A 24,878-nucleotide genomic window follows, 5' to 3' on the forward strand; every position below is an offset into this window, starting at 1 on the left:
ACATGTGTCAAATGTTTTCAAACTTGTCTATAATTGTTCAGACACAATAATCAAAAAACCTTGATCATGGAAATTTTACTTTGAAAGGCAAAACACAGTTGTTTGAGCTTAAATGTGCTTATATCTTATTCCTTGTGTCTCCCTTCTTTACAGGATGAGTCAAATGGATGGCTCTTCTTAAATATGTGGTCACATTTCCAATTTCTTCCACGGTTTTCTAGAAACAAGGGGTGGCACAACTTTCAAAATGCACAACTTAGGCCACTCTCCCCTACTAATATTTGATTTTCTGTTGGTAGAGGATCGTGTGCAGATATTCACTGATTCTGACTAAAAGTTGTTTTGACAACAAGCATTCTTCACAATTGCTGACTCCACCTTTAAATGCACATTCCCAATGTTATCTTATTTCTCTATTTTTAGTGTATTGTTATGCCTCTGTAAAGCATATTGAATTGCCATGTGTCTGAATTGTACTATATAAATAAACTTGCCTTTTCATTAACTTAAATAATTAGCCAGGATATTACCTTGGACCACAGTGAATACTAACCCAGCCAAGTCTTTCAAATGGATCAGTCCCTTTTATTTTTCACTTCCCTGTTGTACTGTGTGTGTGTGTAGGACTTGGAGGAGATGGGCAGAGAGCTGGGCCCTCTCCATGACCAGCTGGATAGTAAAGTCACTCATCTCACCAACGGTCTGAGTGACGGGAGCCTGGCCAATCACGTGCACGATGCAGAGGAACACGCCAAGCAGCTCAATGACTCGGCTGCCATTTTGGATGGGTAACTATAAAGACTTTGGACCACATTTGCACATGTTCACACGGAAGTAAAGCATATACTAGGGGTCTAGATAGGGCTGAAATTGGTAGATGTTTTAGCAATAATTGTATCATATTTATCCTTTATCAATCTATTTATTATAATTATTTATTTATTATTCAACTTGTAACTTCAATCGAGAAATTGTAACTAGCTAACAAAATTTGCTTTTTCCCCCTTTAATGTCAGTGAACATTTTGTATTTTTGCATTAAAAAAATAAAATTGACTTTTGGGTCTTGTAATATGCCATGGGCATATGTGATTTAAAAGATATGGAAATAACTATAAAGTGACATCTATTTCTCTCTTTTATATTCTTTCTTAAAAGTATTCTGGCTGAAGCTAGAAACCTCTCCTTTAATGCAACAGCTGCCTTCAAGGCCTATAGCAACATTAAAGCAAATGTGGATGAAGCGGAGAAAGAGGCAAAGGCAGCCAAACAGAGGGCAAGTGAGGCACTGGCACTGGTGAGTGGAAACTTTTTACAAACACACACACACACACACACACACACACACACACACACACACACACACACACACACACACACACACACACACACACACCTATTGACTAAAATTCAAAATAGCTATTTCTTACTTCAGTTCGGAATAGATGTTCCCTCAGGGTTAAATGAAGAATACTATTATTTTCATTATGTATAATTCATTGTGAGAAAAAACATTGTGTGCTCTCTCCTTTCTCTTCTGCACGATTGTAAAAAGCAAATATTCACTAACCAAAAGCTGAATTGCATAGGTATGTATTCTATATGTAATCCACTTCACATTCAGGCACTGTATACATAATGCAAATACAAAGTACGAGCATTCTAGCTTTCCAGACCATGAAAGTGTACTCTTAGCACTAGAGATGTGTGTGTGTGTGTGTGTGTGTGTGTGTGTGTGTGTGTGTGTGTGTGTGTGTGTGTTGTGTGTGAGTGTGTGAGTGTGTGTGAGTGTGTCCTGCATGCAGTAAGAGTAATGTAAGCTTGGGCTCTCCATTAGTCATAGCTGAGAGATCAAAGCACTTCTCTGTCCCTCTAGTTCCGTCTTTTATTCCCGTCTCCCTTCTTTCATTATCATGACCACACACACCTGAAACCTTCCCATGCCTTCCTTTTTTACTGCTTATTTTTACTCCTTGTCCCCCAGTTATAGTTGATTCTTAAGCACATTTTAGTTCATTTTCTATATGTTTCCTTTTGTCGTTTGTACATTTCCTTGCCTTTGATTGTCTTTCAAAATGTCTTCTGTTTCTTTTCTTTTTGTCCTGTGTGCCAGTTCATATACAATGGCCTCAGAAAGTATTCAGACCCTTTTACTTTTTTCGCGAACTTTGCTTTGTTGTGGATCTTATTTTAAAAGGATAAAATTAGCTCTTTTAGGATGCCGTCACTCAAATCACCCAACCAGCCATTACAAACCCAATGGTCACTCTTAAGAACGCTTCGGAAGTCTTCTGCAGAAATAGGACAACCTGCCGGAAGGACGATCATCTCAGTAGCACTCCATCAATCAGGCCTTTATGGTAAAAGTGCTTAGATGAAAAGACACTTTTGGGTAAAAAGGCTTTTGATAGAACACTTTTATTGTCAAACAGCACTGAAAGAACTCTTAGGAGCACAAGGAAAGCAATGTTGTGGTCAGACGAGGCACCAATTTTGGGTAGAACTCAAAGCACTAGGTATTATTTTTTCTTTTGTTTTCTTTTACTTTTTTTTTAAAGACGCAGGTCATTCAAAAGCAGGTCAAATGAAATGTTAAAAGGAACAAACAGCACACACCAAGATCATCCAAACACTTCGAAAACAGTTGGAGACAGACAGCAGCACAAAACTTCACATTTGAAGAGATAGTTAAAAAGACAGTAGTGTACAACATCTCCAACAGCAAACTGCTTGCAAATAGTCACACATTGGGTAAATCGAATCGGGTGAATAGGGTAAAATGCCATTGGAATAGTCAAGGAAATGTTCAGAAAATTATTTTGTAAAACTAAAAGGAAGGGGAATCCGGTCAGAATTAATGGAAGGATGAATAAATGAATGCAGGCAAAGAGAGGTTTTTGTAGAGTAGCCTGGTCCAACCAGACCATCGCACTTCATTTCATTTGTACAGAAGGTCTGGAACTGCTGTAATTGTCAAACGTTCACTCACTTGGAGGCGGGTGTCAGTTGAAGTTTATTGGAACTATTGGATCTGCTCAGTGCCACTCTGGATTAGCCAACCAATCGCATAACGTTTGTCGTGACGTATGTCATGAGCCGGCTTCTGACGGTGCGTTCCAGTTGTACAGGGAACTCGGAAATTTCCGACTTCACTACATATTGTAGTCTGTGGATCTACCGGTACCTGGCAACAGTAACTTGCTAGAGCCTAACGTTTAGTTATTTGGATGAGAAAGGTTGTAGGCGTCCATACTTTCCCGAGCAGATGCACTGGAAAACAGACAGGTCGGAACTCGGAGCTACCAAGCCGGAAATTTCCGAGTTCTGAGTTTAAAGGAACGCAGCATTCAACTGAAACTGGAGCGCGACTTTGACGTCATCGTTTTCAGCCACTCGCTCTGTTCGCTGATTGGACAGCCAAAAGTCTGGCTGGAGAAGGAACCCATGAATACACTTCAGTAGTCAGTCTGGGGCATGAAAATTGAAAATTGAGCCCCAGAGCACATTCAACCTCAGACTGATACGACTGACGGTTCACCTTTTAGCACAACAAAGACCCAAAGCACACAGCCAAGACAACGCTGGAGTTGCTGTCCTTCAATCAAGGGTTAATAAATAGCCTAGGCTCTGTAAATCGGCATTCTGTCAGCTACGGTGGGCCCCCCTTTGTTTACATGGCTGTTTACAGATCCTAGGTTGTGTATTAACATTGGACTTTTTCAAGCTCACACATTGTACTGACAGGTATTGGGTCCCTGGAAATATTCTCTAATTTAAGCAAACAAAATACGTTATCAACGGGCGTTCTCCAGAATTGCTGACTCCGCCTTTAATCCCCAAATAACATATGTGGAGAGAAGTGAGTCTTGCAGTTCACAAAAGTCTCCTATTCATTCTAACAGGGCTGGAGAGGATATGTGAGGGGAGGATGAGATACATTTATACATCCTTAATACATCTGCAACACAATAAAGTGTGAAAAAAGTATGGGGTGTGAATACTTTCCGAAGCCACTGTACTGTATGTGCCTTTTCTTCTGCCGACATTTTACACTCACTCTGTACATTTGCATATTTCACCTCTGTTTTCTGTCTTTTTTTCTTCCTTCTCCTGGTAAGATAGAGGTAATGTTCTAAAGAAGAAAGGGCTGGAAAAAAAGTTTAGAATTAGGCGTAACAACAAAGAGAGAATAGGGTTAAAGGTATAAAATGAATATGAGGAGAAATGAAGTCGGCTGAATACATCAGAATATCATTTAGCAATTCCAAGTAGTGGTGTGTGATGTACAGTATAATACCTTCAGTTATGTATAATGCAGATTACTGGCCTTTGTATGTGTCAGGAAATATATTTTATAATACATTTATATTATTTTATAATAATTCATGTGTGCGATCTGAATTATTCTGAAAGCAGGTTACATAATTCGCATTGCTCACACTTTCTTGTGTGTGTGTGTGTGTGTGTGTGTGTGTGTGTGTGTCTGTGTGTGTGTGTGTGTGTGTGTGTGTAGGCTTTAGGTCCTGACGTCCCAGTAAAGGAGGCAGCTCAAGGTGCCCTTCAGAAGAGTCACAGGCTGCTAAACCAAGCTAAGCAGCTTCAAAATGATGTCAAAGGTAGCCATGACTACTACGACAATACCATGAAATATATTATAAATATACAGCATGAAGTGTTGAGGTCTTTTCAGTTGAAACAGTATATGTTGTTTCAAAATGTATTTCTATGATATATTGTCAGTTACTCTTTCCCATATGGAAAGGTGAGGGAAGTTTATTATTAGTTAGCAGCCTGAACTTCAAATCAAACCATCATCATTGTGTGCGTGTGCGTGTGTGTGTGTGTATGTGTGTGTGTGTGTGTGTGTGTGTGTGTGTGTGTGTGTGTGTGTGTGTGTGTGTGTGTGTGTGTGTGTGTGTGTGTGTGTGTGTGTGTGTGTGTGTGTGTGTGTGTGTGTGTGCGTGCGTGCGTGCATGCGTGCGTGTGTAGAGAATGCAGATGGCGTGGATGGGCTGAAGGGCAGAGTTAAAGCGGCGCGAGACAAAACCAAAGACCTGCTGAAAGCGGTCAACGGAACCATGGCAATGCTCAACGCTATCCCCAATGGTAAGACTCCAGAAATACACCCAACGTATGAGTGAGTGTGTATATCTGTCTGTGTGTGGGAGAGAGAGAGAGAGAGAGAGAGAGAGAGAGAGAGAGTGGATCAATATCACTGTGCCCATAGAGGTCAGGTGCTCTGGTAAACTCAACTTGACGCATGTCAGTACTCAAGGAGATACACTCACACACACACACAAACACACATACACACACACACACACACACACACAGAAATGCACCACAGTCATAGCAAGGTCGTTGGACCAAAGTGATACACTAGATTACATCGGTTGGATCGACATGCACTTTTTTTTTTTTAACCCTTTCATGCATGAATTATGATATCCTTAGTCTGGATTTTTTTCTCAAGTGATTTTATACTTCTTTAGGCATGAAAAGAAAAAATATAACTTCATTTTTTTTAAACACACATTTTTCAGAGAGTTTTACACATGTCCACTCGGGTGGACTCCATGCGTTTTGACTTCTCAATTTTGACCTTATTTATTTAACAAAACAGTGAAAAAAATGATATATTATCTGAAAACTATAAAATAATATATATTTTCAATGCCTGTTCACATATATTAACATATTCCAATACTTCAATCTAATGCAAAAGCGTGGAATAATTTTTTCAATAAAACATTTCTATAAAAATAACAGATAACTTTTTCCTTGGTTTTCCAATTTCTCTTTTTCAGATGTCATTTAGCAGTATAGCCTACTGACTTGTACATCACATCATCAAAGCTATTTTAATATGAAAATTGGCATCATAGTGACACCAACTGTTTTACACATAATGGAATGGTCTGGAATTTTTTTATTCTTTTTACACAAATACTTCAAGTTGCATTCTAATAACATAAATCAATTGATTTAAAACCAAAAAGTTACAGCAAAATAAGCTTTTTTAAGCACAACACATCTGCAGTCATAGTATTTATTGAAGTCTGTGATGCATGATGTCCAATTTAGTGGACATGTGATTAAACATAATTTCCTCCCAATGTAAAATCAATCATTGGAAATTTTAACAACTATATGACTCCTAAGATGTTACTTGATGTTGCCATATTTTTTTTACCTGCCAGAGTCTGCTATTCTTGAAGTATTTACAGGATATTCCTGAGCTACACAACTTTTCTGCTCCCTGTCGGCCATCTTGGTTTTGACTAATTGTGGCTGCTCTTACAATGGTTGGCCACTGGTTGGCAGTGTATTGGATGACACATAAGAGTCCACTGTAGTGGCTGATATGCAACTAGGCGATCTACACCCATGCATATTCAAGAAAACAGCATTTGAATAGCTGTCCACTGTAGTGACCTCTATGCGTGAAAGGGTTAAAGTTCAATGTAGCTACTACTAGTTGTAAATGAAGGACCTGGAGGTTACCACAACATGTAGAAATTAGATTCACAATCCCTGGGACTCAGTTGAAGGAACACAACACCATAACATGCTGCATGTCTGATCTGCTGGAGACTAAATAATGTTCTGACGGATTGATCCACATTAAAAAAGAAAGTTTGGTAGTCATGGCCAGAAATCTACAGACGTTTGAACATATTCTCTGAAATGTGGTGAGCAGAGAGTTGTTCCAGAGGCAGGGTTCAGAAAAGCATGATGTACTGAAATGAAGTGACCTCGCTATACTACAAGGTCCCAATGTCAGCTGTGTTAACGCGCGTGTGGGTTTTATATTTATCATTCTTTTCAAGGATACAGCTTATCCCACACTGTATACTAATAGTATAAAGTATAAATGATGTAGTGAAATGTGTGGGACGAATTTTAAGGCAGTAAAAAAACAAACTGTTATTTTGGCGCAGAAGCTCAGAAAAATCCCAAGAAATGTTTCATTTGTTGATTCTACCGCTATAGAAAAAAACCTGGACCATAGGCCTACAGCAGAAGGAATACAATCCATGCACGATCACAGAAGGCTTGCCTTATGTAGATTTTCCGACAGTGTTGTTGTAATTACTCAGAATTCCTCATGGGGGCGACATAAGTTACGCTCTATAACTTTAAGATGTCACACAGATCAATTTTATTGTTTAAAAAAAAGGGTATTGTTCTCCAATGTAGAACTAGACAACACTATGTCATTTTTTAAATCTTTTGTGTTTCTCATTATTTTAATCTCTTTGACAGACACAGCCACTAAGCTAGCAGCAACGAAGGCCGTAGCAGCCGATGCTAACGCGACAGCCATAGACGTATTGGAGCGCCTCGGGGATTTGAACCTGCAACTCTACGGCCTGCAGAGGAACTACAGCGAGCTGGAGGACACAGTCAATGCTGCCAATACCATTATCCAGGACCCGGAGAAAAACAGTAAAGTGCCTTACTTTTTTTTATAGTTAGTCAAGAATTTTTCAATATAATTAATTAAATGGTCTAGTCATTTTGCTGAAAAATAAAAAGCAGCTATTTGGATGTTCTAGTCTTTGTTTTTTGGGTGGTAGCGGCGGATGCTTGTTTGGCATTGATAAATATTTCCTTTTGATTTGCTAATTGAATATGAAGGAGAAGGTCACAAGAACTCTTAGTGCACTCCAAAAACAAAAAATGTTTTGCTGTTAAACTCCTTTTAACTCTGACAAAATGAGTTTATTTTTTTTTCCAGTTGCTTCATACTTAATTTTGTGTTTTTTTTTGTCTCCCAAACATTTCGCTTTGATAAACAAAAGAATAGCAGGACCTTGAAATTCAGTTCCAAATTGAAATAAGTATAATCTAGTTAGAAAAAAGGGGCTGCTTAATCGTGACTGTCTCGACTCAAACCTGACATTTTTCTCTTGTGTCTCTCTTCTTTTCCAATCCCCCACAGCCATCAGTATGTATACTTCACTTACCTTAATAAAAGTATGGATTATTTGATAAGTGGTGCACCAATACCATGTTGTAATTACCAAGCAACAGTCAGAGTAATGTTACCTCCCTGCCAACACACATTCTTAAACGATTTGTAAACACTTCTGAATAATTTTCCCGGACATTTTAAATCACTCACTACACTTTATCACTGTGGTGTTTTTGGGCTTAATCAATATCAGTTATATACAGTCAAGTGCGAAAGTTTGTGAACCCCTTGAGCCTTTTGGAATTTTATTTATTTTAACCATTATTAATTCATTTTTATCAATACCAGTATTTTTTATATGAAATAACAGATGTTTGTTTATCAATTCAACATTTTTATTTTCCAGAAATCAATTGTTAAAACAGATAAAACAAATTATTTGACGAATGTTGTATGTGCAAAAGTTTGTGAACCCTGAGCTGCATTGCTTAAATCGAGCAAGGTAAACACAATCAGGTTGGCCAAATTGGTTGATGAAATAGACCAATGTAATGAGAGATCTTTAGGAAAGAAATTGGGCGGCACTAGATAAAACAGAGATAAAACCAGGTCAGTTTAGGCTCACCAAAGTGAACCCATACAGGTCAGACATGCTAAAAGGGAAACAAATCTCAGAGGATCTCAGGAATAGAGTTTTGATGTTACACATTTGTCTGGGGACGGTTATAAATTCATAAAAAAAAATTTGAGCTCAATCGGTCCACCGTGAGGCAAATCATCTACAAATGGAGAGCTTTAAGAGTGACTTAACATCTGCCTAGAAGTGGACTTCCTTCAAAAATATCCTCAAGCGCCACAAGAAAAGTGATTTTTCAGGTAAAAGCCAACCCAAACATTACACCTGGAGATTTGCAGACAATTTGAAACCACCATTATTCACTTGGGAGAAGGTTCTCTAGGTGGTAGGCAGAATTGCGTTTTTGCCCAAACATGGCGGTTTTGGTTATGACCAAACAGTTCAATTTTTGACTAATCTGTCCACAGAATAAGACTTCAGGTATCTCCAGGTGCTCTCTGGCAAAGTTGTGACAAGCAGTTTTGTTCTTTTTTGAGAGCAGAGGCTTCTTCAGCAACCATCCCATGAAAGCCATGTTGACTGAGTTTTCTTCTTATTGTGGAACCATGCACATCTGTCCCAGATGCTGCAAGAGAGGTCTGCAAATCACCAGATGTAATGTTTGGGTTGGCTTTTAACTGAAAAATCACTTATCTTGTGGCGCTTGTGGATATTTTTGAAGGAAGTCCACTTCTAGGCAGATGTTCAGTCACTCTTAAAGCTCCTCATTTGTAGATGATTTGCCTCACGGTGGACCGATGGAGCTCAAACTTTTTTTTAAATAATTTATAGCTGTCCCCAGACAAATGTGCAGCATCACAACTCTATTCCTGAGATCCTCTGAGATTGTTTCCCCTTTTAGCATGTCTGACCTGTATGGGTTCACTTTGGTGAGCCTAAACTGACCTGGTTTTATCTCTGTTGTATCTAGTGCCGCCCAATTTCTTCCCTAAAGATCTCTCACTACATTGGTCCATTTCATGACTCAATTTGGCCCATCTGATTGTGTTTACCTGCTCCATTTAAGCAATGCAGCTCAGGGTTCACAAACTTTTGCACATACAACATTCGTCAAATAATTTGTTTTATCTGTTTTAACAATTGATTTCTGGAAAAGAAAAATGTTGAATTGATAAACAAACATCTGTTATTTCATATAAAAAATACTGGTATTGATAAAAATGAATTAATGATGGTTACAATAAATAAAATTCCAAAATGTTCAAGGGGTTCACAAACTTTCGCACTTGACTGTATATGTCAGGATGATCTGTCTTCAACTACGGTATTGGAGCACCACCCATTATATGTAAAGCAATCTTTTAACAGCAATACAGTAAACGGTTGTTGCTTCTAATAATGTCTTCGTTCCATTCCCCTACGCTCCGCTCTGCTCTGCAGTGCATGAGAGCTCTTCACATTGCAAAGCATGGAACACCTTTTTTTAAATTATTTTCGATCTCTTCTTTTTTTTTTATTCCTGTCTTTTTTCAGCTTACAATATATAATAGTAAACAGTGTATAATATGTTCTCTTTGAATGCTGAGCTACACTAATTGTTCGGCTCTCACTGGCTTCTCCATTTCTCTTGCTCTTCCTCCATATTTCTCCTCATGCTTTTGATTAATATCTGTTATTTCCCACAGCTTCCATTATTTGTCATCCACTCTGTGCAAGCTAGCGCCCCACGCTCTCTCAGCTCTTAATACATACTGTTAATGATAATAAGTAGGTGAACAGTTCTGTAGCACTGCTTCACTTTATCTCTCTCTTCCCCATCCAGTCCACGCAGCTGGAGCTAAAGTGAAGGACTTAGAGGATGAAGCTGATAGGCTGTTGGAGAAGCTGGAGCCAATCAAAATGCTGCAGGACAATCTGAGGCGGAACATCTCACAAATCAAGGAACTGATCAACCAAGCCAGGAAGCAAGCTAACTCGGTATGTTGTGTAACCTGTCAAGCCTGATCGTATTCATATGTGACTTTGTGTGTGAACATTTCCTAAGGTGTATACTCATAATTGAATAAACAAACATTCCTCACAGGAAAAATTGGATCCCTGGAACACTGTTTGAAGTTAGAAAGCTCCCTTAGAAGTTACTGTTTCACTTGTTTTTGTTGTTTACAGCAGCAGGGCCCAAACATATTGTAGTCTTATGTTTAGTTCCAGCTTCCTCAAAATAACGACAGATTTACGGTAATTTACTTTGATTTTAAATTGCAATGCTCATATATTTAATGCACCGTGTATTACATTGCATTGTATTATAAATAAAAGTAGCAATCTATTATTTTATTTCAACACTTTCCTTTCCTTTCCATTAGAGAAATTTCAATTAAGTACTTTTTTTTCTATCTGAGGACGTCAAAAATAAGAAAGATGCTAGCCCATTTTTTTTTTAACCTAAAGCCACGGAAGCCGTCTGGCACTACATACTAGTCAACAGCAGAGTCAACTTAGATACCGTTTATTTTCACTACATATCAAATAAAAAGCAAACTGAAACAACAAAAAGAAAGCTATGATGCAAAATGATTCATGTGAATGCTGTCAATAATACTATTATTTTTATTTTTTTCTTGCCAGATCAAAGTATCGGTGTCGTCGGGTGGCGACTGTCTCCGTAGTTACCGTCCCGACATCAGGAAAGGGAGGTACAACACCATCATCCTCCATGTTAAAACCACCACACCGGACAACCTGCTCTTCTACCTGGGATCAGCCAAATATGTAAGCATGATTTTTACTTATAATACTGGATGCATAGCACAAATATGAACAAATACACACAATGATTGTTTCATTTATTGTTTAGACTTTTACAATGAAACGTGTTGTCTTCAAAAATGATTGCTGGAGATACACCTTGTCCTTTCCGTTTTGTTTTATACTCATTATAGATATAGATAATAGAGATATACAGTATATTAATAGATTATTAGAGGGAGCTAGAAGTTGGTCTTCACAATAATAGATAACGCCGATTACCAAAAGCACTTTCATAAATGGGATGTATAATGTTAATGTAGATTTGAGGGTATACATCATTTCTTCTGCCGTGCACATTCAGCATGCATTTGGATGATTATAATGCATTAATGTGTTTTACCACTTATTATATCTGTCTGTGCTAATATGCCTTAATGGCTCAGGGTTCGAACTCTTTATATATATGGCTCTTATTGCTGATAAAATAAGGAAAATCAGGTCGACAGTTTTTCACATTTTTTTAAAGTTTCATATTAAAGAATGAATCATATTTACAATGTTGACCTGCTGTGTATTGCTTTGGATTAATCACAATTTAGAATTCCTGCATTACACACACACACACACAGACACACACACACACACACAGACACACACACACACACACACACACACAGACATAAATATTGTATACAGAAGTACACATGCAGAAAGAGAGAAGCAGACACTTGTCTTCCTTTTTCTCAGCCACACACCTGCAAATACTCCAAGAATGATGTGTCTAATAGGAGAATAATTAATACTTTTTGACACATATTACTCACTAACACCCCTATAAACATAGCACACTGTTTGAAAGTACCACTGATAATCCCTTAGGGTGCATACGGCGTGTGTACGTGTTCATGCATATGTGTGCGTGTCCTAGGGAGCAGCAGCAATTAACAACAAGTTTATGTTGCTATCTGCTTTAGCCTGATTTCCCCTGAGAACTCACTACTTTGCTTCATTTGACTCGGAAGTCTTGAGTGTGTCTGTGTTTGTGTGTGCGTGTTTGTCTCTCACTAATATTCTCTAATAATGAAGGATCCAGCATAATTGCCATGAGTGTGGGAGTGTAAAGTGTGTGTGTGTGTGTGTGTGTGTGTGTGTGTGTCTTCGTCTCTCACTGATATTCTCTTAATAATGAGGAATTCAGTATGATTTCTATACGTGTGTGTGAGTGTGTGTGTGTGTGTGTGCGTGCGTGCGTGCGTGCAAGCATTTTTACATTTCAGTAATAGTGTGTGTCGCTAGTTGAATAATAACGATGCTGCCCTGTGATCTGTGCTAATGAATAATCGGCATTACCCAGGAGAGGCTAGAAAGATAACTGCTTGTGTGTGTGTGTGTGTGTGTGTGTGTGTGTGTGTCATTTGTGTCTTCCAATGTGACTCCCTAATAATCTCTAATTGTGCATATTACTATATGCATACTAATGCTGTGTGTGTGCATCTCTGTGTGTGTGTGTGTGTGTGTGCGTGCTCATGTGCATGAGTGTGTGTTTGCGTGTGTGTACTTCAGGGACAGTATCCAGATGAGAGCATACGCTGAAAATTCTTATCAATTTTGGCTCATACGTCACTAATATGACCATACATCAAAATACAGCAAGATCCTGTGAAAATCCACTTATAGAGACAGATGGAGAACACTTGAGCCTGTGTACCCTCAGATTGACCAAAACATGAGAAATGCTCTAGAAGGTTCTCTGTAGTATGTAATAATTAGGAATTCACACTTTAATCATCCTCATTTTACATCACAACAAACACTGTTGCTTATCTTGTGTGTTCTGCCATTTGAGGAGCAAAGGCAACACATTGCATCATTCAACTTGTATCCTGATATATTGCAACTAGAGATGTAGAGATCCACTATTTTCCAGTCCAATCCGATTGCGATATCTGGGTTTTGAATATCGGCCGATAACGATACTGTTCGATAACATAATTATTATACATTCCTTTGTTGGTGGTGATATTATGTGTAAGGTTACGAAGGCTTAAGCCACGCAGCAATTCTTATTTAAACGAGCAACAAACAAATACAACAAGATTTATCTTATCTGCTTTGAACTGTTTGAATACAGAAGAACATCAGAGCTAAACCTTTGGATTGCTCAATTATAATATTAATGTGTGCTATATCACATAGCTGTGGTCTTAACATTTTTATTTCTTTCATAGTTATAATAATTTACATTTCTAAAATAAAAAATCTTAATCTTTTTTTTTAGGTAATCGGAGCTGTCAGTCCCATATTCGATACATATATTGCATACATATCCGACCCGATACCGATATTGGATCGGATTTGCCCCATCCCTAATTGCGACCCATGTATCCTGATGTGTATCATATCCTGAAGTCATTGCCAATACCCAGCCCTAATGTGTGTGTGTGTGTGTGTGTGTGTGTGTGTGTTTCAGGTTGATTTCCTGGCCTTAGAGATGCGTAAGGGAAAGGTCAGCTTCCTTTGGGACGTGGGCTCTGGTGTTGGAAGGGTTGAATATCCCCATCAAACTATTCACGATGGAAACTGGCACAGAATAGAGGCGTCTCGGTAAGATGAGTGCACACACACACACACACACACACACACACACACACACATTCCTTGTATCTGTGATACATATGCAGTACATGTAGTGTTTCTTATACAAATGGGCTTTCAAAGCTGATGTTGGCTACAATACAAACAATATTCTAATTTATCCTTGGAATACCAGAAATGTTGACGCACAGCTCATGCACTTAGGTTGTATACAGACATGCATTCATATGGAAACACAAATATGCATCTACAAATTGAACTTATAATGTTCATGTTAATTTGTTTTTGCCTACTTTTCATAACAGTATACTGTGGGGGGAAAAAATCATAGATAAAAGGTTTCAAAAGAAGGTTGCGTCACAAAGGAGAATCAAATGGAAACACTTAAAGAACATGTATAGCACGTAGTGTATCTCCAGGTCCCACTCTATGATAGACATCAGTAGCACATTATTAGTAAGATGCTGACATACAGGGTTCATCTTTAAAGCACAAACTTCAGTCTTTCAAAAGCCTAAGAGAAAACTGTAATTACACTTTTGCATCGTAAACTCTCCAGACTTGAAACATTTGTTAATCGCATTGCTTTTTTGTTAATTATTTTGAGCTTTTTATTAGCATCTTTTGGCTAGTTTTGGCTTGACTACACATGTATTTTGAGCTTAAAAAGAAACATTGATAGCACACAATTGTCTCAATGTAATTCATTTATATACCTGTAAATACTGTACGTTACAATGACATTTTATACATAGACATTTTGAATGGGCATCGTGCATACTTTGTACGGCTGTATCATGTTGTGCAGATAGAGCACTGATTTCCATGCCAAAGTATTTCATATGAAGTACTGATGTGTTCACCTTACCCTCAATGTAACCTTATCCAACCAACAACACCTAATAGTGAGAGCAAAAGAAAAGAAAAAGAAAAAAAGAACGACGTAACAATCAAAGGACATAATGGAAAACATGTTGTTCCACTTGGGAAATCAACAGTTAGTGACTTTGACAGCACATCATTACATACATACAGTGAAATCTATTGGATCCAGTTTTTTTTCTTAGAGTGAAAGCATTGGTGATGTATACAGACTTGTCCACACACACAAGACCCATTTAAAAAAAAAACAAGCAGGCGTCCCAACTGCACCGTGCATTACCATCCCAGAGATTTCCCAAGTGTATTTTCCAACTGGATCACACAAACTATACGTCTTTAAAATGTTCCTCTCCATGACACAGAATGTACAGCCCCGAGGTTCCATTGCTACAAGCTACATATGTCTATCATTCATCTTTAGCACCAAGAGTTCATGAAAAACTGATTCAGAGTCGCCTCCAAAAACTTCACTCACTGTAAAGATGTTTTCTATGAAAATACAGATAGGTGATCAAAACAGACATCAAATCTGTCCTCTCTCCCTCCTCCAGTAATGGTTTGAATGGCACCATCTCTGTGTATCCTCTGGAAGGCCCTATGGCTGGTAAGATGCCCACCCCGGCCAGTGCCAACTCACCCACAGCATTCACCATCTTGGACGTCGACCAGAACGCCTACCTGTATGTAGGAGGAATACTCGGCACCGTCAAGGTATCTGTCTGTCTCTTTAGTCTCATTTCCACTGATCGGTTCGGTTCGGTTTTGAATTTGCGTTTCCACTGTCAAAAGTTGGAAAGGGTCCTAAAATAAGCGGGCCGGACCGCACCTATTTTTTGGAACCTTTCCGTTGGGGTACCAAGCCGTCTGAAAGGGTCCCAAAAGGGTGGAGATGCACACTGTCCCTTGATTGGTCAACATAATTATGTCTGCAGCCATGTGTAGTTACCTGAGCAAGAGTGAAGAGTCTTGTCTTTAGAGAGAAATGTCGGTGCACAGCTCTTTTCTTATTGTGTGGCATTTTTCCTCTTCATTGAATTTATCTAATTTACGATGTAGTTAGATAGCTGCCACGAGGCATAAACCCCGCCTACCAAGTTACTGTGCTGTCGGCAGTGGGAACGCAAGACAGATCTAGCGCTACCATGCTGACCCGAACCGTGCCGTGCCGACCCGAACTGCACTGCTCAGTGGAAACAAGTTATTGGTCTGTGTATAACAACATCAAGAAGGTGTTTCTCCACAGTATATTTTTTCTCACCGTTTTTCTTGGTCCTGTTCTTTTAGAAGGCCGAAGCGGTAAGAACAACCACGTTCACCGGCTGCATGGGGGAGACCTTCCTGGATGGTAAACCTATTGGACTGTGGAACTACAGAGACAGACAGGGAGACTGCAAAGGCTGTGTTGTCAGGTAAACAAGCGTTCACACTTTTCATAAAAATACTGCAATGGAATTACGTATTTTCTCTTGTTTCTCTGCTATTACTGTGATCCCTCGGTATATAATGGAACAACATTGGAAACCTCATACATTTTTATACAAGTTTAAATGTTACCCGCTGTTTTGAAATATACAACTTGAGATGAAAAAAAATAATTCTGCATTCTGTCAGTTTTTCTTTTAGAACTTGTGGTTCTTTTAATATTCTACTAGGGCAACTTTTTTCATCTTTGCAATTTTGCAATTTATTTTTGTGACATTTCAATCTCTCTTGATAGTTGGATGGGGAAACAAAACAAAGCAATAGTAAAATGGACTGTTTCTCTCCTGTTTGTGTGTGTGTGTGTGTGTGTGTGTGTGTGTGTGTGTGTGTGTGTGTGTGTGTGTGTGTGTGTGTGTGTGTGTGTGTGTGTGTGTGTGTGTGTGTGTGTATAGCCCCCAGCGTTCAGACAGTGAGGGAACAGTTCAGCTGGATGGAGAAGGCTACGCTGGTGTCGGTCGGCCCACCAGATGGAACCCCGACGTTTCCACAGTGACCTTTAAGTTCCGCACGTTCTCATCCGAAGCCCTGCTCATGTATTTGGCCACTGAAGATATGGTATGTACTGTGTGTGTGTGTGTGTGTGTGTGTGTGTGTGTGTGTGTGTGTGTGTGTGTGTGTGTGTGTGAGCATCACATTGAAAGGCTATGAAACCCACATGATTATAAACCATGTCGAGATCAAACTAAAATAATAATTTTTAAGTTACTTGTTTGAAAAGTAGAACAAACAATAATCAAGATGTTTTGGTACAATGGCCAAGTGACTGTGGAAAGTGCCGTTATCCTTACTTTATTATGACGGTGTATTAGGGCCATTTTAAGTTAAGACAAAAAGGATTGGTATTGTCCAAAGAAACATTTTGACATTTTACAAGGAATTCAAAAGGAAAAAACTTGAACATTCTCTAAGATTATAAAGTAATAAATAAGGTTGTTTTATTATTTTATTTATTTTATTATATAAAATCATGAGTATTCTTTTATTGCTAGATATTACTGCAAAGTATAATTTGATTAGGTCTTCCACCAACACCAACATGGCAATCAATTTGGTTCCTTGACAAAGTCTAGTATATTTTTGATGACATAATCTGTTGATGATGTAAAATGCACCTGTTGGGCTATACAACCTTGTCTTAACTTGTATATCAAATACATGTATTTGTTTTAAAACCTTAAACGTATTGCCAGACGCTGTTGTTGGATGAGTAGTGGCAGTCCCTCACACCACTGTGTCTCTGTCTGTCTGTCTGTCTGTGTAGAAGGACTTCATGTCCCTGGAGCTGTCTGAGGGCAAGGTAAAGGTGAACTTTGACCTGGGCTCAGGTGTTGTTACTGCCATGTCACCCAAGAGACACAATGATGGACATTGGAAGTCCCTCACCATGTCACGCAACAAGAAACAAGGTACACAACAACAACCACCACAGGTTCTACTTTGGGAAAACATTATACTTAAAGGTGCACTATGCAGTTTCTGTATAGGGGGGGGGGGGTTCGTTTAAATTTGCAGAGCATGCAGGTAGTTTACAAAATACATTTCCTCTACATGTAATTCTTAGAACTGAATAATGCTATCGTCCTAAAACAAAACAAAATGATCTTGGGGCATCATGGAACCAAACTAGACCAAAGACTAGAATAGGTGTTTAAACAAAACTGAGGGCCCTGCTGCTGTAAACAACGGTACATTTAAGGTCACTTTCTAACTTCAAACAGTGTTCCAGGGAGCCAGTTTTTCCTGTTAGTAAAGTTTGTTTAATCAGTTAAGAGAATACACCTCAGACAATTGTCACTTCTCTGTCACACCCAAAGTGACATAGTGCACTTTTAACTAAGCCACACTACAGTTACATGTTCTAGTATTATGTTAAAAAAATATATATTTCAATTATAGTGTCCATCGTATCGCTGTCTGCCTGTTCTGTAGTTATTAATGTCTCTTTAACTGTTGACATAGCCATACTGAGCGTAGTGGACATCGACAGCGGTGCAGAGGAGAGGATAGTGGCCACATCTCCGGGTTCAGCTGGTGGTCTGAACCTCAAGGAAAACCAGAAGATTTATTTTGGAGGCCTGCCAACCATTGGAAACTACAGGTACGGACACGTTAATGTACACATCTAGACACTCACATTTAAAGGTAGAGTCAGCGATTCTGTACAGTGCTTTTTGTCAAAATCACCTTTTGTAAAAATCTGTGAATATCTCATCACCATCCACTACTTGTCCGTACTGTCTGTGCGCTGAAAAGAATCCTTTGGTAATACACAGCTTAGGTTCTGTAAAAGGCATGTTGCTAGCTATGGTGGGTCCACTTTGTTTACACCACACCCTTTGTTTAATTACCAGTTTACATAGCCTGGGCTGTGTATTAACACCAGATTTTCAGTGCACATAAAATACGGACAGGTAGCGGACCGTGAGGAGATATTCACTGATTTTAACAAAAAGTTATTTTGACAACAAGCATTCTACAGAATTGCTGACTGCACCTTTAATATGTGTATATCACGTTGTTCTTATTATAAAGGAGGCCACTTTTTTGCATTCAAAGTGAAGTCCAAATTGTTGACTTTTGGAAGACGAGTGAAGTACTTGTAATTCATATGTAATGGCATCTCAACAAACTAAAAGGCTGTTGATTTCAGATGAAGTGATTGTAGCAAATACAGTCGGCCTCTGAACGACCAATTAGAACCAATTGTTTTCATGCCTTCTAGTCTGTCATTAAACAGTCTGTGTGCCAGAAGGTTGAGAAAAAAAAATCTTGATTTGTTTAGAGATGACTCATTAGTTGAAATGTTGTCTTTTCAATTGTACTAATGCTGTATTATCATATTTTGTCTTAACAGCATGACAGCCAGGTAATTAAATCAGTCTCGTAATCAGACGTATATAGTCAATCTTGTTGTTACATCTCCTCCTCTGCATGGGGCTATATCCACGCTGACTACGCTCTACAGCCCACAGTGAATGTTTATGTTTGTTTGTATCCCTATCCCTAGCCACCAAACTTCTCCTGCTCCTCCACACTATTATTATGGCTGGAAAAGCACTTTTTCTCTATCCTCTTATTAATCGGAATTTGACGTTTGTCTGTTCAGCAACATTTAGGGTGGAATTTCTCACATTTACGACTCTGCCTCACAGGCATCATTGCCATATTAATATTCAGATCGTATTTTTAGATGCCTCTACCAGATCTGTCAGTTTTTATTTTTCCGCTGAGCTACAGAAATTAAGCCGTAATTCACCGAAAATACAATACAATACAAAGTCCGATTTGCAGCGCTAATAAGAACACAGCACAACAAGAGTTGTACCCCCCCCCACCCCCCCACCCCCCTTTCCTCCTGATCAATACTGCAACCTGGACAATGCCTGATATGACATTGAAATCAATAATGCTTAAAAACTGATTTTTTTTTTTATGGACAAACGGCATATTCACATTAGTCTTTGTTGTTGACGTCCAGGCGTCACTCTTGCTTCTGGATACCATGATGCAATAGCTTCACTGCTGCAGTCATTTTAGCTGTATGAATAATCGCTTTGCACTGGCTTGAGAGACAGAAAATGCCATGGAAAATATGGAATTTATTTTCCTGAGCTACATATACTGTACTCTCTTCAACCAAAAAACTATTCTAATCTCTTTCTTTTAGGCCGGAGGTGACTCTGAAGCGCTACGCGGGCTGTCTGCGGGAGATTGAAGTCTCCAGGACTCCCTTTAATCTCCTCAGCAGTTCAGATTATACTGGGGTCACCAAAGGATGTAATGTAGAGGTAAGAGTGTGTCCACTTAGCCAAAGGTTTATACCTCCACAGTATGTTTAAACACTTTTTTTTAAAAGACACTCCGATTATATAGCAAGGGCTTGAGTGCCTGCTTGCGTTTATATACTTAACTGGAGCCGTGCTATAAAAATGAATTTAGTGCTTCTACCTACTTCATATTTTAATGGACGTTGATGAATGTAAGATATATATGTCCAAGAGGGTAATATGTGACTATGATGCTCACCCAACTGATTTGATTTACTTATTGAATCAAAAATGTATGTCGTTAAAGGTGCAGTCAGCGATTCTGGAGAACGCATGTTGCCAAAATCACTTTTTTTAAATCAAAATCAGTAAATGTCTCCTCGCGATCCGCTACCTGTACGTACTGTGGGTGCTGAAAAAAAAATCCAGTTTTTAATACACAGTTTAGGTTCTGAAGACGGAGAGGTTACTAGCTACGGTAGCCCCCCTTTGTTTACCTACGCTTTGTTTACATACCAGTTTACAGAACTTAGGCTATGTATTAACATCAGTGGGTTTTTTTCAGCACACACAGTACGGACAGGTAGCGAATCGTGAAGAGATATTCAGTGATTTAGACAAAAAGTGATTTTGACAACAAGCGTTCTCCAGTTCTCGCTGACTCCACCTTCAATTGGTTTCATTATTGTTTTTTTTGCTATTATTCATCTGCGATACAGTCATTTCAGAACATATCATGTTAAGGTTCTCTGTATTATTGTGTTAATGTGATCTTCTTATAGTGTTACAAGCATGTGCACATGTGTGTTTGAGTATGTCAGAATGTCAAGGTAAAGAACGTCAGTGAATACATACTGTATGTGGAAAAGTATGGAGAAAGGTCACCATGACCTTGTCTCTCTCCCTTTCTTTCACTTTAGTTTGTCTTATTTAGGAAATAAAAACAGCCTTCACGTAAAACTTAATAGAAGAATAGATATTGAGGGTCAGAAAGGAACGGGTCAAACTGTTTTATGACTTATTTTTTTCTTCTTTTATCTACACACATAAACTATTCATCATTACTAATCAATACAGCCGCAATATAAACATACTCCTCCAATTGCTTTTTACGTTTACAGTCTTTGCTTCTTTTCTTTCTTTCTCTAAGTTCTACAAACGCACAGACATTAGCATTGAATCTACATTGGAGTTTCCAAAGCCATGCAAGCCATTCACTGTGATTTCAATACACTTGTCCCGTTTACCCATTCAACCATCCAATCATGCTCACAGAGAGTATACATGATTATAAAGGCCCTGGGTTCAGCATATGTAGACTGAAGGTCTTTCTGTTCCTCTTTGTCTGTATTTTTTTTCTTCCTTAACTCACCTAGGCAAGGCTATTCTATGAGACTTTCCGTGTGTGTGTGTCTGTGCGAGTGTGCCTGTGTGTGTGTGTGTGTGTGTGTGTCTGTGCGTGTGCGTGTGTGTGTCTGCGTGTGTGAGTATTTCCACTTGCACCAACAGTCAGGCTAATATGAAGTGAATGACGGCACATTTGATAGTTTTTGTAAACCAGCATGTCTGTATAAAGGGGTCTCTTGTAGGACTAAAACATGTGACTTTACTCAGAGGGAAATTTTTGGCTTTTTGAAATCATTATTTCATTTTTGTAAAATGTTTTTATGTCGCTCTTTCAGAACCTGTACACAGTGAGTTTCTCTAAGTCAGGATACATGGAGCTGAGTGGCCTGTCACTCAACGTGGACACTGAGATCAGCCTGTCCTTCAGCACTCTGGAAGACACTGGGACTATTTTACTGGCAGTAGGCGGAGGGATACCAAGTAGCCAACAGGTTCGCTTTCATCCATTTTGTTCTTTTAAGATCAGATAGCACTTTATTTAACTGTCCATAATTTTCTTGTAATTTACTTTACTGAAAAGAACAATACCTAATTGGTAGTAGAATTAATTGAAACTGGTTAATTGGAATTGTGCAAACTTAAGAATGTCTGTATTTTCCATGTAATAAATACCAAATTACATGATTATTTCAGGAAAACATGTTGGGAATTACAAATGAAATCAAATTATAAAATATTTTTATCTTTTACGCGGCTGAAACAAAATGTAATAAAGAGATAAGACAACTCCCGTGAGGTTTTACTGACAGCTGTATTTTAAAGTCACAGTTTAATTGACATCTTTCGACACAAATATTTGATAATTTATAAAATTAGAAACTGTCCTGATCCCGTAAAGAACCTCTGCATTTCGACACGCTTCTGGGATATTAGTAGAAAAATAAGGAAGCCTTAAAAAAGTGTTTGAATCTGTTTATTCTTGTGTTTGTTTATTATGATTTTTGTAAAAAATCTGTCCAACACAGGTCCAGAATGCCAAGAGGAAACGCAGGCAGTCTGGAGAGGTGCGTTCAACACATGGACACACACACACACACACACACACACACACACACACACACACACACACACACACACACACACACACACAGACTGCACACCTTTCACTAAGTGAATGACGTTTTCATAAGTGCATATTAATGAGATTTGCATTTGTTGGCAACTGGGCTAATTGGATTGTATTTTATTCAAACACACACACACACACACACACACACACACACACACACACACACACACACACACACACACACACACACACACACACTCACACAGACATTTCCATTCACAAATACTTAACTTTTAGCTGACCATGCACACACACACACACACACACACACACACACACACACACACACACACACACACACACACACACACACACACCCATACACACACACAAACACACACACACACACACACACATGCACACAAGCACCCTATCTCTAAGTGAATGAAGTTTCCATGAGTGCATATTAATGAGATTTAAGTTTGTTGGCAACTGTTCTTATTAGATTGTCTTAGGGCTAAAAACACTCTCACTCATACACATGCACACTTAAAATACCGATCACTTTCCTCCTAATCACTGATAAATAAAGACATTGATTATTTAACTTCTGAAAACACATTATTTAAGGTGTTCAAGTGTTGCATATTATGTGCAGCCATACATATGTGTATTTGTGTTTCTGTACAAACATGGAACCTGTTTGTGTGTGTGTGCATGCGTATTTTAGCATAATGTGTGCGTGCGTGTGTTTGTGTGAAAGAGAGGACAGAGGGTTACCACTAGCTGATCCATCATCACTGGTTGTTGGGCACATAAATCTATTTTTACTAACTACGCTGGCAGGCAGGGCATGTGTGTGTGTGTGTGTGTGTGTGTGTGTGTGTGTGTGTGTGTGTGTGTGTGTGTGTGTGTGTGTGTGTGTGTGTGTGTGTGTGTGTGTGTGTGTGTGTGTGTGTGTGTGTGTGTGTGTGTGTGTGTGTGTGTGTGTGTGTGTGTGTGTGTGTGTGTGTGTGTGTGTGTGTGTGTGTGGAGAGGTTAAGCGAGGTTAAAAACACCATCAACTCAACTTGGCCCTGACTAATGGATATTTTAGAGAGGGACGGAGAAAGAGGGAGAGAGAGAGAAAGAGAGAGAGAGAGAGAGAGCGAGAGAGAGAGAGGGGGCGACCGGAGACAAAGGATGGAGGGATGAAGGAGGGAGATTTAGAGGTGAGAGGAAGGATAGAGGGGAAAGAAGTGAAATAATACAGGGGGGGTCAGTGTATCTTTTGGTCAGATCTTCCCTTCACAAAAGCAAGTAAACAAGTGGTAATTTGATTTTTGTTCTAAATTACAAAAAAATTATTCTAGCAGCGTTTTTTCCGTTCCGGTTTTCTAGTGATTTTGGGAGGAATATAAAATGAAAATCAACCCGTTTTTGAAGTTTAGTTTTTCCCTTTCTGATGAAGAAAAGTGCAACATTTTTAGATCATATACACTATATATTTTTTAAACGAAAATCAAATAACCACTCTTGTGAAGATACACTGACCCTGGGGAGGAAAAGTCTTCAGTCATAACTGAGGGGAGCTGAAAAGATGAGGATAGTGGACAGAAAGAGGAAAATGTTCACAGAGAAAGGAGAGATGTAAAGAAAAGGAGGATGAAGCTCCGAGCAGAATAAGGGAAATTGAGATGATAGGGAGAATAGTGAGAAGAACGAGAGCAAGATGCAGATTCACCATTCACCAAATATTCGAAGATATTAACCACAAAAAGGTTTGGTGTCATAGAGAGAGATGAACAGGGAAGTGCAGGGACCACCATGGTGTTGAATGTGAGTGTTGCTCACAGACACAAGAGATTTCTGGGTAAATTATCGTCAAATGAAGTGATACGCTGAGAGATCTTTGTTTGAAATAGAATGTCCATGCCCTCCGGTCGAATGTCTCTGTCCAGAGAGAAATAATTACAATTGCTTGTAACTCATTAGAAAGTGAATGTATTGAGGGCTACTTAAAGCTGGGGTGGAGGATTTGGGGAGAAAATGGCAGTCGGGATAGAGATTCGAATCCAAATACCTCAACCGCTCCACTTGTTCTCTTTGGTCCCTCCCCTATGGTCCCTACCTGACACGCTCTACACCAACAACGTCGTGCCAAAGTGAATGGACAGTCCCAACAGCCAATTAGAAGGAAGAATCGGAGCCTTGCTCTGATTGGTCAAAGTGTAAAACTCATGTTAACTTTGACCAATCAGAAATCACAAACCCCAGCTGGTGGTTTGAGGAGATCTTCAGGCTTGTACCTCACAGTTAGCAACAAAAAAAAGATAAATGTAAAACAACTGAGTATTTTTCGTTTTACGTTCTTAGATAACCTGAGAGCATCAGTACTGCCCTTCCTATAGATGTGATTCTATGTGTAAATCTCAACCATTGCCATTTGATATAGCGTTGGTTTTAAAATTCTACACAAGATTCATCTTATTTAAGTCTGCAAGCTTATAACCGG

At 38.9% G+C, this 24,878-nt stretch overlaps 1 protein-coding gene across 1 annotated transcript in view; it reads left to right on the forward strand.

Moving 5' to 3' along the window:
* Positions 1-24,878, forward strand: part of lama2 (laminin, alpha 2) — a gene marked incomplete at its 5' end in the record, with an annotated part of 158,628 nt that overhangs the window by 113,066 nt on the left and 20,684 nt on the right. The window contains 16 exons of the mRNA XM_080048250.1: positions 625-788; positions 1,158-1,296; positions 4,513-4,615; positions 4,989-5,105; positions 7,266-7,448; positions 10,317-10,471; positions 11,120-11,263; positions 13,713-13,846; positions 15,271-15,430; positions 16,004-16,128; positions 16,594-16,756; positions 17,463-17,607; positions 18,161-18,299; positions 19,869-19,989; positions 21,651-21,806; positions 22,341-22,379. Coding sequence (XP_079904376.1) covers positions 625-788; positions 1,158-1,296; positions 4,513-4,615; positions 4,989-5,105; positions 7,266-7,448; positions 10,317-10,471; positions 11,120-11,263; positions 13,713-13,846; positions 15,271-15,430; positions 16,004-16,128; positions 16,594-16,756; positions 17,463-17,607; positions 18,161-18,299; positions 19,869-19,989; positions 21,651-21,806; positions 22,341-22,379 — 2,187 coding nt within the window. The remainder of the gene's footprint in view (positions 1-624; positions 789-1,157; positions 1,297-4,512; positions 4,616-4,988; positions 5,106-7,265; positions 7,449-10,316; positions 10,472-11,119; positions 11,264-13,712; positions 13,847-15,270; positions 15,431-16,003; positions 16,129-16,593; positions 16,757-17,462; positions 17,608-18,160; positions 18,300-19,868; positions 19,990-21,650; positions 21,807-22,340; positions 22,380-24,878) is intronic.

This window comes from Ammodytes marinus (genome assembly GCF_949987685.1).
Source record: "Ammodytes marinus genome assembly, chromosome: 19".
In the NCBI taxonomy this organism is placed as follows: Eukaryota; Metazoa; Chordata; class Actinopteri; order Uranoscopiformes; family Ammodytidae; genus Ammodytes; species Ammodytes marinus.